This window comes from Pan paniscus, chromosome 9 (assembly GCF_029289425.2).
Source record: "Pan paniscus chromosome 9, NHGRI_mPanPan1-v2.0_pri, whole genome shotgun sequence".
Lineage (NCBI taxonomy): Eukaryota > Metazoa > Chordata > Mammalia > Primates > Hominidae > Pan > Pan paniscus.
Genome location: NC_073258.2, coordinates 66,502,040 through 66,518,658, shown reverse-complemented (window position 1 = coordinate 66,518,658; position 16,619 = coordinate 66,502,040). Strand labels below are relative to the sequence as shown.

The following is a 16,619-nucleotide window of genomic DNA, read 5'->3' as shown; positions in this document are numbered from 1 at the left end:
TAGAACAAATTTAGAATTGTAGAGAAGTTACGAAGATAGTACAGAGTTCCTGTGTGTCTTTCACCAGTGGCCCCTAATCTTAACATGTTAGGTAACCATGAACATTTGTTAAAATTAAGGCATTAATGCTGGTATATCGCCGTTAACTAAATTCCTGGATTCTCGAGGTTGAGTGTTAGAGCCAGAAAAATAAAAAAGTAAATTCCTGGCTTTATTCAGATGTTGCTAGTTGTTCCACTGATGTTCCCGTTCTCTTCAAGGATCCAATCCAGGATGCCACATTATACTTTCAAAAAATTAATTAATTTTAATTTTTTTTAAGAGTCAGAGTCTCGCTCTGTCACACAGGCTGGAGTAAAATGGTGTTACCATAGCTCACTGCAACCTTGAACTCCTGGGCTTAGGCAATCCTCCTGTCTCAGCCTCTGATTAGCTAGGACTACAGGCACGCACCACCAGCCCAGCTAATTTTTTTTTAATTTTTAGTAGAGACAGGGTCTCCCTATGTTGCCCAGGCTAGTTTCCAACTCCTGGCCTCAGGTGATCCTCCCACCTTGGCCTCCCAAAGTGTTGGGAATACAGGTGTGAGCCACCGCATCTGCCCACGCTGCATGTAAATAAATTCTTTTTGAAATCGTACATCTTTTTCCTTTCCAAGGCAACCTTCAAAAATACCTGTTAAACATTAGTCTTTAAACAACATGCTTCATGTAGGCAGAACTCAGGCGACAGCACGACCAACGCTCACTGGGCTCAGACCAGGGTTCTTGTGACAAAAAACCTACGAACTCATGATGGTGCCACCCTCACTGCTTGGTCACATTGATCTTCAGCAGCTTCTGCAGCTTTCTTGGGCTCGGGAAACTGCACTCCTGGACTCATGTCTACCACCCTCATTGTTGGCAAAACAATATTTGAACCGAAACTCACCTGCATCCTCTTCAGTGGGCTGATAAAATGGAAGTGGCACACCCTAAAAACAGGGGAAAAGCTCAAGTAAGGTCTTGCGCCAGGCATCACCTTGGTAAGGAAAGGGGAGGGCACCGGGTTGGGGGTGGTGCAGGTGTGTGATGGGAGGACAGTGGGGAGGAGCGAGAGGGCAGGGGAAGGATGTGCCTCTGTCTTGCTCCCTGGATCTGATGGGACCTGCCATTTTTCTATACTGCTCAGAGGGCAAAGAAACCCAGGTAATGGGAGGTCACTACTCAATTGTCATAAAACACCCAGCAACAAGTGGGAGCAAAACAGGTGCCTAAAGTATCAGTGTACTTCTAGGCAAGGATGGGAGAGAATGGTTTCTTGCTACTTTTCCTGGCATTCTATGAAAATCTCTGGAGGATTGTTGCCTAGAGCAGGGATAGGTAACCTTTCGGCCTCTGGGCCAAATTTGGCTGCAGCCCACTATTTAAATAAAGTTTTATTGGAACACAGCCACAGTCATCTGTTTAAGAGTCCTCTATGGCTGCTTTTGTAGACAAAGGCAGAATTGAGTCATTGTGACAGAGACCATATAGCTACAAAATCTAAAAGAGTTACTGTCTGGCCCTTTATAGAAAGGGTTTGCTCACCCCTGGCCTAGGGGTGGGTTCCCACTTACAGATGGAGAACTGACTAACAAATAAATGGGCTCCTAAAAAGGACCAGTTTCTAGAACAGACAGCTTCCAGACATACTTTGTCTGAAGCAAACCAAGAGGCAAGTGGGGGTACCGCTGTGTACCTCGTAGAGTTTGGTGGCAACAAGTTTCCTACCAGTGGTGTTGATTCCTTCCATAATTACAACCTGAAAGACAAAAACAAACAGGATTGCTAAGCAGTGGAGATCAATGAGGTCTGGAATACATTATTTTGAGGCAGTTAAAAGCATTGTCCAACTACTCTCATTCTGTAATCATAAACTTAGGGCATTTTTGCAGAAAACGAATTAAGGGCGTTGCATTAGTAATAATAATTATGCTCTATATAAGTGATCTAATTTTCACAACAATCCTATGAGGTAAGAATTATTATTTCCATTTTGTGAGTGAAGACACTGTAGTTTAGATGGTTAAGTACCTTGTGCACAGTCATGCACCTCATGGAGCGGGGAGTTGGGATTTGAGGCTGGGCAGTCAGGTCCCAGAGCCTCGGTCAGAGCATGGGGGAAACAGGAATCCCAACAGTGGTGTCTGCTCTGGGGCATGTGCTCCAGCCGCACCCCATGGCAGCAGAGACAGGAACTGAGGAGCAGCTGTGCATGGCACAGCACCTACACTACAGGGGTAAAGAGTGCGCCTGCATTCTGGTGGAACTCCTCCAATCTCACCTGTCCAGGAAACAGAGAATATTCCTTAAGCTCAGATAAATCCACTGGAATTTGAGCACCCGAGGAATGTTCCCGGTCTCCCTCGAGAATCACTGACTTGTTGTTCAGCTTCCCGTTGCTATCACAGCCAATCTGGCCCAGCAGAGTGACAGGCTCCTACCAAAGGAAGGTCACAGCATAAGAATGACAGTCTTTGGAGCAGGAGCTCAAAATCTGAAGTCGATAGGGTGAATACCAAAACAAACTGCAAACAACAAATACATTTCTTGGCAGGGCATTGCTTTGACCCTGAGGTGACTACCGCGTCATCACTGACTCTCAGGATGGAAGAACTCTGAAAGGGCATCTTGTCCACCCATCCACCCAGCACTTGAGCCTTCCTAGGAGGCTGCCTAAGTGTGAGCATCTCTAGTGTAGGGGAACTTGCCCCTGGATGCCTACCCCACCCTGTCCTCACCACCCCAGGGCAGCCCACTGCATCTTTGGGCAGCTATAACTACTTAATAATAGCTAACATTTCTTGAGCTTACTAAATACCATGCACTGTTCTAAAATGTATTCTTAGGCATTTTATATGTATTAACTCATTTAATCCTTGCAACAACCATCGGGTGGATATTACTGTACCCATTTTACAGATGAGGAAAACAAGCAACAGAAAGGTTAGATAATTTAGTCAAGGTCAAACTGTGGGTGAAGCTTGGGTTTGAAACCCGAAATTTGGCTCTAGAGCCATATCCTTAGCCACATACCATACAACCTCTTAACAGGAAGTTCTTTATTAATTGAGCTAAAATCTCTGTCCCCATGGCTTCCTCTGTTCTGTTCCCACTCTTGGGAGAAAACAGAGGAAGTCTCATCTTTCCCAGTGATTGTGCCTCCCTGCCTTCCCTCAATTACTTCCTTCCAAGTCCTCTAACACTTCCTTCTATGACACAGTTCTGCATCACTTCCCCAACTGATCATTCTTTGAATGTAAACATTGACAAAGGTACTTTAAAGAAACTTCTAGAATATATTTCCCCTTAGATTAGAAAACATTCTAGAGAGAAAGCACTGGTATATATGCCAGATTAAACTATGATATAAAGATACTATTGGCAGCAGTTTGTCTATAACAAGAGACCAAACCAGGGGAGAGACTGTGAGTCATTGTCCAGAGAACAAGATTCTGAAAACCCCACTGTCGCTGCTGTCCTTTTATCTCGATACGTGAATGCTTCTATTTGTGGGAAATCCCCGGGGAGCTACCTGACTCACCACCAAGGGAAACAAGGCCTTCAGTCTCTGCTTATGTGCAAGACTCTAATCCAAGTGGGAAGAAAATCACTCTCTGGCCACAAAACCAGACAGCACTTACAAATCTTTCTTCAGAAGGGCCCATTTTCCCAAATTCAACCAAGATAGATGTTCAAACTAGAACACAGACAAGAAGTGAAAAAGGAAGCAAGAAGGATGCCTCTTGGTCATCGATTTAAAAACGTAATATTAATTAGTGAGAACTATTAGAACAACTCTTACCTGTGCTGGGGCTAGCAAAGGAGTGAAAGCTTCAATCTTGTAATGTTCCTTGAGTTCGCTGCCAAGTTCTTCTATCTTACAGGTCAGAACTACAATCCCAGAAGTGGAAAAAAAGTATTATGTTTAAGACATTTCACTTGCCAAGAAGAGAAAATACAGCACATTGTAAAATATTAAAGTCAGTCATTTTACAGAAGCAGGAAGGGTGCCTGGACATCTGGCCAGTTTAAACCTTCTAAAACCTTTGCCAATTTTCCGATATTTGGTTGCTGAATCTGGCCTTCCATCTGGCCACAGGAGACCCCATAGCACAATTCCAGGGAATCAGCATGAACCCCACCCCATCTCCAAGTCTGCCCTTTACTCAAGTCCTCACTGAGGTTTTAGGCAAGTCAAGGCCAACCTGAAGAAGGCTTCTAACGAAGGAACCATGAATATCTTTAAGTTGAATTCCTTTACATCGTTCAAGTTTTTGCTGCTGGGAATGGTTATGCGCTTTTTAGCAAAGGGAAGTGACTTGGAGCAATCACTGATAGTATTGCCAGTGTCCCTCCATTACTAGGGCTTCCATGAGGACATCTACCAACTCATACATTGAAAGGCAACCTTGGAACTTGTTCTACCAGCCTAGCTGAAGCTTTGTTACTCTACACCCTTCTAGGTGGTTTTATATCCACCAGAATTTCAAAGGGAAAAACAATCACCTTCTCGAATGTCTGGGAGCTTCTGAAACATGGATTTGTAGCTCCCAGTTAGTGCCTCTGGACATCCCAAGACCTTCAGGCTGATGTTTCCAGCTCCTCCTCTCCCAGACCAAGATACTCCCTGTGCTAAGCCGAAGGAGGTAACCACTTCTCCTCGGTTACTTCGTGAGTTGTATTTCTGGGAGGGAGTAGCACTAATTGGAAGCAAAACAGGTTAATATTACCGTGTTCATATCTAAAGGAAGAGAAGAATAAAATGAGGTTACCTTTGGAAATGGGGACTGGAGAAAAGGAAGGTGGCCTCATAGTTTATAAATTGAATCAGTTTAATGGGGTTGGACATACCCAGACCTTTAAGGAATTTCAGGAACGAAGGGCTGAGGAATACCAGGCTGAGGAATACCAAACATTTTTAGAGAAGTTTAGAGACAGAAACGTATTTTAAAAAGTTGTCGTTCTCTTGGCATTAAAACTAAGCAAGGCAAAAAGATCCCCAGATTCTGAATTGATTAAAAGGCAAACTTTAAGTCCCATTTTTTTCTTCTCATGAATTTTTAGCATTTACTGGAACATCATCTGAGCCTGCAACTGTGGATAAGCTAAAACTTGCTGAGCATATATAAAAACTCACAATATGGTTCAAGGTAGAAACAACAATAAAATGAAATTAAAATTAATCAACTTTCCCCAGTGTCTATGGAGGTGGGTAAGTAATGAATTAACAGTCTGGTGATGTGCAAACATTCCCATTTTTCTAGGCTCAACTGCCAAGTTCTCACGTTTCCACTCCCGGACTGGTAAATTATACCTCTAAGAACACATGGATATTGCTGATCTGCTTAGATGACAGTGAGGTCTTCTAATCCTCTGGTTGTAAACACGCCGTACAGAGAGGTCTATTTAAAACAGGCTTTGTTTAATGCACTGAAACTCTCCGGGAACCAGTTTTATGTGGGGCACCATCGCAATTAATGCCATCATTCTTTCTTTTCACAGCCTACAGAAAATGAGCTCAATTAATTATCTCAATCTCCAGTGCCGCCTCTACGTGAATAGTTTAGAAGTTACTTTCATACATTACAAAACCAGTTTCTGCTGTCAGCTTTATTAGTGTGCATTAAAAAATGACTAGGCAGCATTTTGCCAGCTTCTCCAAGCTCTTCCCTGGGAAGCTCCATGAGCCATCCATTACAGCAGGCCCTTTAATGCAGCAAGATGCTCACATGAGGACAGTTGTAAACAGATCTACAGGTTTCAGAGCATTGTACTGACATTTGGAGAATATAACTCCTGCAATGGTGCTGGCACGTCTATAAGAACCATCCCTATATACCAGGTTGCAAAGATGCTCTTAAGTCTAGAAAGCTTTCTTCCAAAAAGCCTGAGAACTCCCCAAAGCAGCAGTAGACTACCCTAAAGTAAAACTGTCCTTCAAAATCCAATTACTGCCAGGCATGCTGGCTCATGCCTGTAATCCCAGTACTTTGGGAGGCTAAGGCAGGCAGATTGCTTGAGGCCAGGAGTTCGAGACCAGCTTGAGCAACATGGTAAAACCCCGTCTCTACAAAAATTACAAAAATTAGCTGGGCTTGGTAGCATACACCTGTAGTCCCAGCTACTCAGGAGGCTGAGGTAGGAGGATCACCTGAGCCTGGAAGGCCAAGGCTACAGTGAGCTATGATTGTGCCACTGCACTCCAGCCTGGGCAACAGAGTAAAAGCCTATCTTAAAAAAAAAAAAAAAAAGAAAGAAAAGAAAAAAAAAATCCAATGACCACTCACCTTGAATGACTACAGAGCTTCTATCACCACCTTTCTAAAGTGATGGAGCTGAAAAGGCCGAGAGCAGTGGCACATGCTTGACATCCTACACTTTGGGAGGCCAAGGCGGGTGGATCACCTGAGGTCAGGAGTGCAAGATCAGCCTGGCCAACAGGCGAAACCTCGTCTCTACTAAAAATACAAAAATTAGCCAGGCATGGTGGCGAGCGCCTGTAGACCCAGCTACTCGGGAGGCTGAGGCAGGAGAATCGCTTGAACCGGGAGGCAGAGGCTTCAGTAAGCCAAGATGGTGCCACTGCACTCCAGCCTGGGTGACAGAGTGAGACTCCATCTCAAAAAAAAAAAAAAAGTGATAGAGTTGAACAATCTTAAGCTCTGGTTCATCTAGAAGTGATCCAAAGTAGAGGTAATGACTCCTGGCAGTTGGTGTTTCCCTGAAGGGTTAATACTACTGCTCTGGAGCCTCATCTTGATGTGGAAACTCCTAAAAACCCATCTACTCAGCAGAGCACTTGCCTATGGAATTCTCTAATACGAGACGTGTCATTTACGGATTTCAAAAAATTACATATGATCTTTGTGGATTTATGTGCAATGGTGGCAGAGGGACAAAATACCAATTAAGTCAGGGCAGAGTCACAGTGACAAGAAAACTCTCAGAAACTAGTTCTAACCTGACTTGGAAACAATAAACAGGTTAAGAAACATTATGAACAAAGATATGTGCTTTTCTTTAAAAAAAAAAAAAACTTTAGATGAAAAGAAAGAAAAAGAAACCCAACAAAACACAAACAGAAGCAGGTGGAAACCTACTTGCCTCTACTGACAAGACCTGTTAAGACTCTTAGACTTCTGAATAGACAGGTTGTTTTCAATACAAGATATCAGTTCCCGATCTAGGAAATGAGCCCTAGAAAAGTGGGTGGAAAGTGAGTTTCCTTAATTACCGTAAGAAACAGTAATTTTCCACAAAGAAAAGGAGAGCAAGGAAGGCAGAGAGGAATAGGCTTTCAAGCCAATTCACTGCAGAGGTACATGCCCACCTATAGTTAATTAATAACTCTGCTGTTAGCCTTCCTCAGATAGCCAGAGAAAGGGGAGAGGAGGCCAGCTTTATGGCACTTGAATGAATTATGATCCATACCTTGGAGAGAAACTTGACGGTGAGAGTAGCTGATGGGGGCTACGAGTTGACACACTCCTTTTTGTTAGGGGGGTTTCTGGGGTAGAGATAGCTCGCTTCTGAGAACCCTAGGGAAAAAAAAGGAAAACAAAATCTCAGTCCTACTAGACCCAATACTAATTAAGTGTATAGTACCTTGGAAGAAAAGGGAGAACATGTCCAAACGAAGGCACAAAATAGGACTGGGTGGGTTCTCTTCTTAAGGCCCCATCATCCAAGCATAATCTCAAAAAGAAATCTTCAACAACTGTAACCAACATTCAGGACACTGTCCCTATTTTGAAGGCAATTACGAGAAAGCAAACATTTTCCAAAAAGGACCACCAGGCTGGTAATGTGTCCTGTCAAATCCTTCATATGTTTACTTTCTGTCCCTACCTCTATGTTTTCAAACAGATATGAGTTTTACAATGCATAGTTTTGATCTATGTGTACACATTTTCCTGAGAAGGAATGGGACATTACTACTTACTTTGGCAAAGTCTACCACACATTTTCAAAGGAAATGACTCCAGGCAGATAACAAGGTTGAGCTCATACTTGAAGAGTGAGCAAACATCTGATGGTCACTCCTTTTTTTTTTTTTTTTTTTGACTCATCAACAAGAATCCAAAGATAAGCCCAGAACGGAGGCTGAAACCTACAGTCCAGAGACCTATTGCTCCCTAAAGTCTAGGATAATCGACTGTAATAGAGAAAACAAAATCCTTGCCTGGATAGCAGCCAGGAAGCCAGCTAGTCTGCAGCTTTCCCTGCCCTAGGGCTCCTCCTGGCTGCAAGTTTAAGAAGTTATATTGCAGAGTGGTCAGCTGGTGGCAACTGCAGGACAGAATGCCAGAGAACAGATTCAAAACCATCAAGACCAGCTGCAATGGAAAATAGATTAAAAAAAAAAAATCCCTTATTCTACTACCCTGATATAATAACCAGTTTTGAATATTCCTTAATAGTATTTTAATATTTTTCTAGGCCAGGGGTGGTGGCTCATGCCTGTAATCCCAGCACTCTGGGAGGTCAAGGTGGGAGGATCACCTGAGCCCAGGAGTTCAAGACCAGCCTGGGCAACGGCGAGACCTCACGTCTGAGGAGGAAAAAAAAAAAGCCAGGCGTGGTGCCTTATAATTTGTATATTAAGATTACAAATACACAAATTAGAATATACAAATTATAGTCATAATCTTAGTTTAAATATAAACCTAAGTATTTTATGTGCTGAATTTTTTCACTCTATATTAATTATCAACATTTTCCCACACTGTTACATTTTTAATCTTTTTTTTTTTTTGAGATGGAGTCACTGTCACCCAGGCTGGGGCACAGTGGCAAGATCTCGGCTCACTACAACCTCTGCCTCCTGGGTTCAAGTGATGCTGCTGCCTCAGCCTCTCGAGTAGCTGGGACTACAGGTGCCCACCACCACATCCAGCTAATTTTTGTATCTTTAGTAGAGATGGGGTTTTGTCATGTTGGCCAGGCTGGTCTCAAACTCCTGACCTCAAGTGATCCACCTGCCTCGGCCTCCCAAAATGCTGGAATTACACCCATGAGCTACTGCACCTGACCCAATCTTTTTCCCTTTTTTTTTTTTTCCGAGACGGAATTTCACTTCGCTCTTGTTGCCCAGGCTGGAGTGCGATGTGCGATCTCGGCTCACTGCAACCTCAGCTCACTGCAACTCCACCTCCCGTGTTCAAGTGATTCTCCGGCCTCAGCCTCTTGAGTAGCTGGGACTACAGGCATGCACCACCACGCCCAGCTAATTTTGTATTTCTAGTAGAGATGTGAGTTTCGCCATGTTGGTCAGGCTGGTCTCGAACTCCTGATCTCAGGTGATCCACCTGCCTCGGCCTCCCAAAGTGCTGGGATTACAGGTCTTTATCCTTTTTAGTAGCTGTGTTATTTAATTAAACTGACCTACAATGATTTACATAATTACTTCTCTATTGCTGGATTATGGGTTGCTTGTAATTTTCAGTGATTACAAGTAATGCTGAGTCTCAGGTGAAAAGTGATTTGGCAAATTAAGATTTTAAATTTAAAAATGCTAAAATGCATATCTTCATGCATACAGCTTTTCCCATAATTTGAATTATTTCTTCAGAAGAGTTTTTTTTTCCCCCTAGGGAGAATTACTGGGTCAAAGGATAGAAAAAGATATTATGAATTTGGCCAGGGATGGTGGCTCGTGCCTGTAATCCTAGCATTTTGGGAGGCTGAGGCAGGAGGATCACTTGAGCTCAGGAGTTCAAGACCAGCCTGAGCAACATAGTGACACCCTGCCTTTATTTTTTTTTATAATTAAAAAAAAAAAGATTTTATAATTTTAACACATTTTCTCAAACTATCCCTCCAAAAGATTCTCCTAATATACAGTGGGCTACAACACTCCACGGCCAGTGTTGTGGGGCAGGGATATTTTAAGAGAATGACAGTCTGTCTCGCAAGACGCGGCAAGGTGACAGCACTTTGGTAAACAAGGCACAGTCTGGTGTTCTAGTCCTCAGCCTCAGGGCTGAAATCCAATAGTGTTCACCAACTCCAGTACCAGTTCTCAAGGATGCGCTCCCTTTAACCAAGCTCATACGATTCATTATTAACACTTAATGCCAGTTTCATCATGTTTTTTTGTTGTTGTTGTTTTTGTTTTTTGAGACAGAGGGTTGCCCAGGGTGGAGTGTGCAGTGGCATGATCTCAGCTCACTGTAACCTCCGCCTCCTGGGTTCAGGCAATTCTCCTGCCTCAGCCTCCTGAGTAGCTGGGATTACAGGCATGTGCCACCATGCTGGGATAATTTTTGTATTTTTAGTAGAGATGGGGTTTTGCCATTTTGGCCAGGCTGGTCTCGAACTCCTGACCTCAGGTGATCCATCCACCTTGGCCTCCCAAAGTGCTAGGATTACAGGCATAAGCCACTGCGCCTGGCTAGTTTCATCTTTTTTTTTTTTTGAGATGGAGTTTTGCTCTGATTGCCCAGGCTGGAGTGCAGTGGCACGATCTCAGCTCACTGCAACCTCCGCCTCTGTTCAAGCAATTCTCCTGCCTCAGCCTCCCGAGTAGCTGGGATTACAGGCGCCCGCTGCCACGCCCAGCTAATATTTTTGTATTTTTAGTAGAGACAGGGTTTCACCATGTTGGCCAGGCTGGTCTTGAACTCCTGACCTCAGGTGATCCACCCATCTCAGCCTCCCAAAGTGCTGGGATTACAGGCGTGAGCCACCGCAGTGGCCGGTTTCATCATTTTTAATCAGAAATGTAGTCACCAATGGTACCATATTTTCATATCCTAGGGTAAGCACATTCTCACACTCACAGAGAAAATCAAATTATAACCAAGGATGCCAGTTTATTAATTTACTAGAAATATAATTGCCAAGGGTATGGGAACGTCAAGTCCTCAGGCTAACACATTCTCTCCATTAGGGACATGGCAGCCAAATCATCAGCAGATTTATGGTGAACACGGAAGCAAAAGAACAGCTGTCAATTGTACAGGTGAAATATTTAATAGTGATAAGCTAAAATCACTGACATATCATATTTACCTCTATAGCAGAGGGACACCTGTTCCCAAGACCTGACAAGGGTCAGGCAACCTCAGCCTGGCACTGTTTGTATGGAAAGGCCAACATTCACACTTTTTTTTTTTTTTTTGAGATGGAGTCTCACTTTCTCGCCCAGGCTGAAGTGCAATGGCATGATCTCAGCTCACTGCAACCTCCGCCTCCTGGGTTCAAGTGTTTCTTCCGTCTCAGCCTCTCGAGTAGCTCGGATTACAGACACCCACCATCATGCCTAGCTAATTTTTGTACTTTTGTAGCGATGGGGGTTCACCATGGTGGCCAGACTGGTCTCGAACCCCTGACCTCCAGTGATCCTCCCACCTCGGCCTCCCAAAGTGCTGGGATTACAGGTGTGAGCCACCATGCCTGGCCACACTTTGACTATTTTATCATGCTGCCATTGATGCATGGCCTAACAGTGACTGAACAATTTCCATGTGATAAGTACTGTTCTAAGCATTTTACGTATCTCTAGCCCGGACATATTGTTTGCTCAACATTTCACTCCAACTCATTTAGCGTGGAATTCACAGTCACAAACTTTTTTTTTTTTTTTTTTTTTTTCAGACGGAGTCTGGTTCTGTCATCCAGCCTGGAGGGCAGTGGTGTGATCTTGGCTCACTGCAACTTCCGCCTCGCGGGTTCAAGCGATTCTCCTGCCTCAGCCTCCTGAGTGGCTGGGATTATAGGCACCACCACCATGCCCAGCTAATTTTTTGAGTAGAGATGGAGTTTCGCTGGTCTTGAACTCCTGACCTCAAGTGATCCACCTGCCTCAGCCTCCCGAAGTGCTGGGATTACAGGTGTGAGCCACTGCACTCGGCCTCACAGTCACAAACTTTGATTCACAATTTAGTCTCCTAAGTATTTCCATAGCAGGAATGGGGTATCCTAAATATGGGATTTCAGTCATTGGAAGGGTATCTACTTCAATAGTAAAGTAAACAAATTTGCACCTGGCTTACGCATCAGTCTACTAACAGCTGGGTTACCATGAGTCAGACTCCGGAATATGATCAATTCTGGATACACAGACAAATTACATAAAATTCTGGATCTGTGAAGCTGTTAACCAGATAAAACCGTGGTGGTCCCATTGGTATTGCAATTGAGAGAGCCAACCACACTCCCTTATTCAGAGGTCTTTCAACAACTATTAACATGCCAGGGTGCTGGGAAAACAGCAGCAAGTAAAAACAAAGTCTCTATTCTCAAGGAGCTTCCATCTAATGGAGGGAAGGCCGACTAAAACAAAAAAGTAAGTATATAACATGTTTGGTGGTAATAAAGCAAGAGAATAATAAGGAGAAAAATAAAGCAAGAAAATAAAACAGAAGAAGGGCTTTGTTCTTTTAGGCAGGCTTGTTCCCTGACAAGGAGACATAGGAAATGAACCCATATTTGGCATGGCAGAAGCAGAGAGCAAAGGGGAGCAGGGAAAGAGGACAGAAGGAGGAGGGGGCCAGCTCCTACAGAACTTCACACGTGCTGGTTCAAACTTTGCATATCAGGAGGAAAGACGAAAAGCCAGTGGGAGAGATGTGAGCAAGAAAACCTGACCTCTTGCTGGAAAGGAGCACTCTGGCTGCTGGGTGGAGAGGTGGTTAGAGGTGGATATGGCAGAAAGAAGCCAATGGACTAGTTAGGAGGCTGTCCCAATCATTCAGGAGACAATGATGCTGTGGACCTGGTGGTGGCAGTGGAAATGGTGAGAGGTGGCCATATCCTGGAGAGGGATGACAGGACTGGTAGCTAAGTTGGATGTGGGGTGTGAGAGAAAAAGGATTTAAGGAGGTCTCCAAGGTTCTTGGCCTGAGCCAATGGAAGAACAGAGGTGTCCTTCACTGGGATATGGACTCAGAAAACCACTTTAGGAGGAAAATCAAATGAGTTATATCCAATTTTAAGAAACTCTAACAAACACCTAATTATTTCTTTTAATATTATATGCACCTGGTTTTGTGTTAGCAACTTCATGGGGCACATTTTTGGCCCTCTTATTCTCCACAGGCATATCTAAACTATTTACCTTCTTTCTTCTTGAGACAGGGTCTCACTTTGTCACCCAGGCTGTAGAGCAGCGGCATGATCTCTGGTCACTGATCCTCCTGCCTTGGTCTCCCGGAGTGCTGGGATTACAGGCATGAGCCACTGCACCCAGCCCTTACCTTCTTTCTTATGATGTAATTTACTTTGAATAATTAAGGCTCCCTCCATGTTTATGAATTTCTACAAATTTATTTAGTTAGTATAAAGAATAATTACTGGGCTGGGCACGGTGGCTCACACCTGTAATCCCAGCACTTTGAAGGCCGAGGCGGGTGGATCACTGCAGGTGAGGAGTACGAGACCAGCCTGGCTGACATGGTGAAACCCCGTCTCTACTAAAAATACAAAAATCAGCTGGCCGTAGTGGCACATGCCTGTAATCCCAGCTACTCGGGAGGCTGAGGCAGAATTGCTTGAACCCAGGAGGCAGAGGTTGCAGTGACCCAAGATCGTGCCATTGCACTCCAGCCTGGGCAACAAGAGGAAAACTCCATCTCAAAACAACAACAACAACAAAAAAGAATAATTACTATTACTGAATACATTGCATAGGGCAATGTAAATTACCTCTTTCTTATGATGTAGTTTACTTTGAATAATTAAGGCTCACTCCATGTTTATGAATGTCTACAAACTTATTTAGTTAGTATAAAGAATAGTTACCATTACTGAATACATTGCATAGGGCCTGATACTTTACCTATTTATTTCCTCTTCAAGCCCTCCAAGATGGGGGATATTGTGCACTGGCTGTCAGCTTCTTGAGGGCAGAGCCCATCCATGTCTGTTTCATTCACCATTGTTTACTCAATGTCTAGTGCAGTACATAGTTGTTGTTGTTTTTTTTTTTTGAGACGGAGTCTCGCTCTGTCGCCCAGGCTGGAGTGCAGTAGCGCGATCTCGGCTCACTGCAAGCTCTGCCTCCCAGGTTCCCGCCATTCTCCTGCCTCAGCCTCCCAAGTAGCTGGGACTACAGGCGCCCACCACCACGCCCGGCTAATTTCTTTTTTTTTTTTTTTGTATTTATGGTAGAGACAGAATTTCACCATGTTAACCAGGATGGTCTCGATCTCCTGACCTCGTGATCCGCCTGCCTCAGCCTCCCAAAGTGCTGGGATTACAGGCATGAGCCACTGCGCCTGGCCACATAGTTGTTGCTGGATAACTGAATGAATGAATCCTGATATTATGGATAAGGAAACTGTCTCAGAGAGATAAAACAACTCACTCCAGGTCACCTAGGTCTTCTGACTCAGACTTTGAAGGCAATGCTTTTCCACTACCCTACTTGACCTTTCACACTGGGATCCAACACAGAACTGAATTATTCAATTATAGTATAAAACTATGAAACTATTCAAAAAGGGCAATTATGGAGAAATTATGTTTATAGAAATGTTTTATGTTGTGCTGAGAAAAGCAGGATAACTATATGTTTATAAGGACTGCCATTATGTAAAACATTTAGACATATGATCAGAAAGGAAGATGTATAAGTGGAAATATAGTAGGAAATGCATGAGAGTGGTTGATTTTTTCCCTCAGATCTTCAAATGTTGTGAAACTATTTTAAAATGTTACTTGTAAAATGCAATGTCCAAACACTGTTTACTTACCTTTGAAGGTGTGGTGTAAGAGTTCAAGAGGATTTCCTCTTCTTCTTCCACTTCAATTCTAAGAACACTGGTTAAGAAAAATAATAATGGCTGGGCACGGTAGCTCATGCCTGTAATCCCAGCACTTTGGGAGGCCGAGATGGGCGGATCACGAGGTCAGGAGACAGAGACCATCCTGGCTAACACAGTGAAATCCCGTCTCTACTAAAAAAAATACAAAAAACTAGCCGGGCGCCTGCAGTCCCAGCTACTCGGGAGGCTGAGGCAGGAGAATGGCATGAACCCAGGAGACGGAGCTTGCAGTGAGCTGAGATCACACCACTGCACTCCAGCATGGGCGACACAGCGAGACTCCATCTCAAAAAATAATAATAATAATAATAATAAACTTTCATATAAGGCAAGGGCTGATTACTAGAAGAAATCTCAATATTAGGTAATTTTTACAATTATTATTATTGAGATGGGGTTTCCTCTGTCGTCCAGGATGGAGTGCAGTGGCCTGATCTCAGCTTACTGCAACTTCCACCTCCCAGGTTCAAGAGATTTTCTCACCTCAGCCTACCAACTAGCTGGATCTACAGGCGTACATCACCACACCCAGCTTATTATTATTATTTTTTAATTTGTACTTTGGCCAGGCACGGTGACTCACGCCTGTAATCCCAGGACTTTGGGAGGCCTAGGCAGGCGGATCACCTGAGGTCAGGAGTTCGAGACCAGCTGGCCAACATGGTGAAACCCTGTCTCTACCAAAAAAAATACAAAATTATCCAGGTGTGGTGGTGTGCACCTGTAATCCCAGCTACTCAGGAGGCTGAGGCAGGAGAATCACTTGAGATTGGGAGGCAGAGGTTGCAGTGAGCTGAGATTGCACCATTGCACTTCAGCCTGGGCAAAAAGAGCGAAACTCCAACTCAAAAAAAAAAAAAAAAAAAAAAAATTTGTACTTTTGAAAGAGACAGGGTTTCACCATGTTGCCCAGGTTGGTCACAAATTCCTGGGCTCAAGTGATCTGCTTGCCTTGGCCTCCAAAAGTGCTGGGATTACAGGCCTGAGCCACCGTGCCCGGCCTTATTATTATTTGTTTTTAAATTACACATGCGACTACAGACAAATTATAAAATACAACATGTAGCTTGGTGCAAAGACCTTCAGCAGAAAAGGATACAGCTCTTGAATGGAAACAATGTCTCTAGCTCCTGCATGGCCACTGTCCTTGCAGGTACTATGCCTGGCTTTCGATAATCTTTTGCTCAGAAACTGAAAAAGAAAAGATAGTGAATACAGTACTTCATAGTCAAGTAATAGCAGAGGTGTTTTCAAAAGCCTTGAGATAATAAAAGGTATTCAAAATATAATCAAAGATCTAACATTCCTCAAAGAATTAAGATACACACAGACTAAAAACACAGACATCCCATGACTGTCTATAACATATAACAATCCTAACAATACCAATTATTTGGTGAAGACTTATCACCTGCTGGGCATAGTTTTAAGTGCTTTATGTCCATTCTCATTTCTTTTTTTTTTTGAGACGGAGTCTCGCTCTGTCCCAGGCTGGAGTGCAGTGGCGCAATCTCAGCTCACTGCAACCTCCACCTCCTCGGTTCAAGCGATTCTCCTTCCTCAGCTTTCCGAGTACCTGGGATTACAGGCGCCTGCCACCATGCCCAACTAATTTTTGTATTTTTAGTAGAGACAGGGTTTCACCACATTGGCCAGGCTGGTCTTGAACTCCTGACCTTGTGATCTGCCTGCCTTGGCCTCCCAAAGTTCTGGGATTACGGGCGTGAGCCACGGCGCCCAGCCCCATTTAATTCTTATAACAATCATAAAAAATACAGATTATTAGACCCAATGTCAGAAAAGGAAACTGAGGCTCAGGGACATAGTT

At 43.8% G+C, this 16,619-nt stretch overlaps 1 protein-coding gene across 4 annotated transcripts in view; it reads right to left on the bottom strand.

Annotated features, from left to right (window-relative positions):
• POLA2 (DNA polymerase alpha 2, accessory subunit) overlaps positions 1 to 16,619 on the bottom strand; it is a 45,851-nt gene that overhangs the window by 22,093 nt on the left and 7,139 nt on the right. For all 4 annotated transcript variants that reach the window (XM_034932989.3, XM_055094509.2, XM_003828620.5 and 1 more), the window contains exons 3-10: positions 15,891 to 15,982; positions 14,720 to 14,777; positions 7,455 to 7,561; positions 4,530 to 4,723; positions 3,826 to 3,914; positions 2,305 to 2,460; positions 1,720 to 1,782; positions 931 to 973 (exon numbers count right to left, since the gene is read on the bottom strand). In XM_034932989.3, coding sequence (XP_034788880.1) covers positions 931 to 973; positions 1,720 to 1,782; positions 2,305 to 2,460; positions 3,826 to 3,914; positions 4,530 to 4,723; positions 7,455 to 7,561; positions 14,720 to 14,777; positions 15,891 to 15,982 — 802 coding nt within the window. The remainder of the gene's footprint in view (positions 1 to 930; positions 974 to 1,719; positions 1,783 to 2,304; positions 2,461 to 3,825; positions 3,915 to 4,529; positions 4,724 to 7,454; positions 7,562 to 14,719; positions 14,778 to 15,890; positions 15,983 to 16,619) is intronic.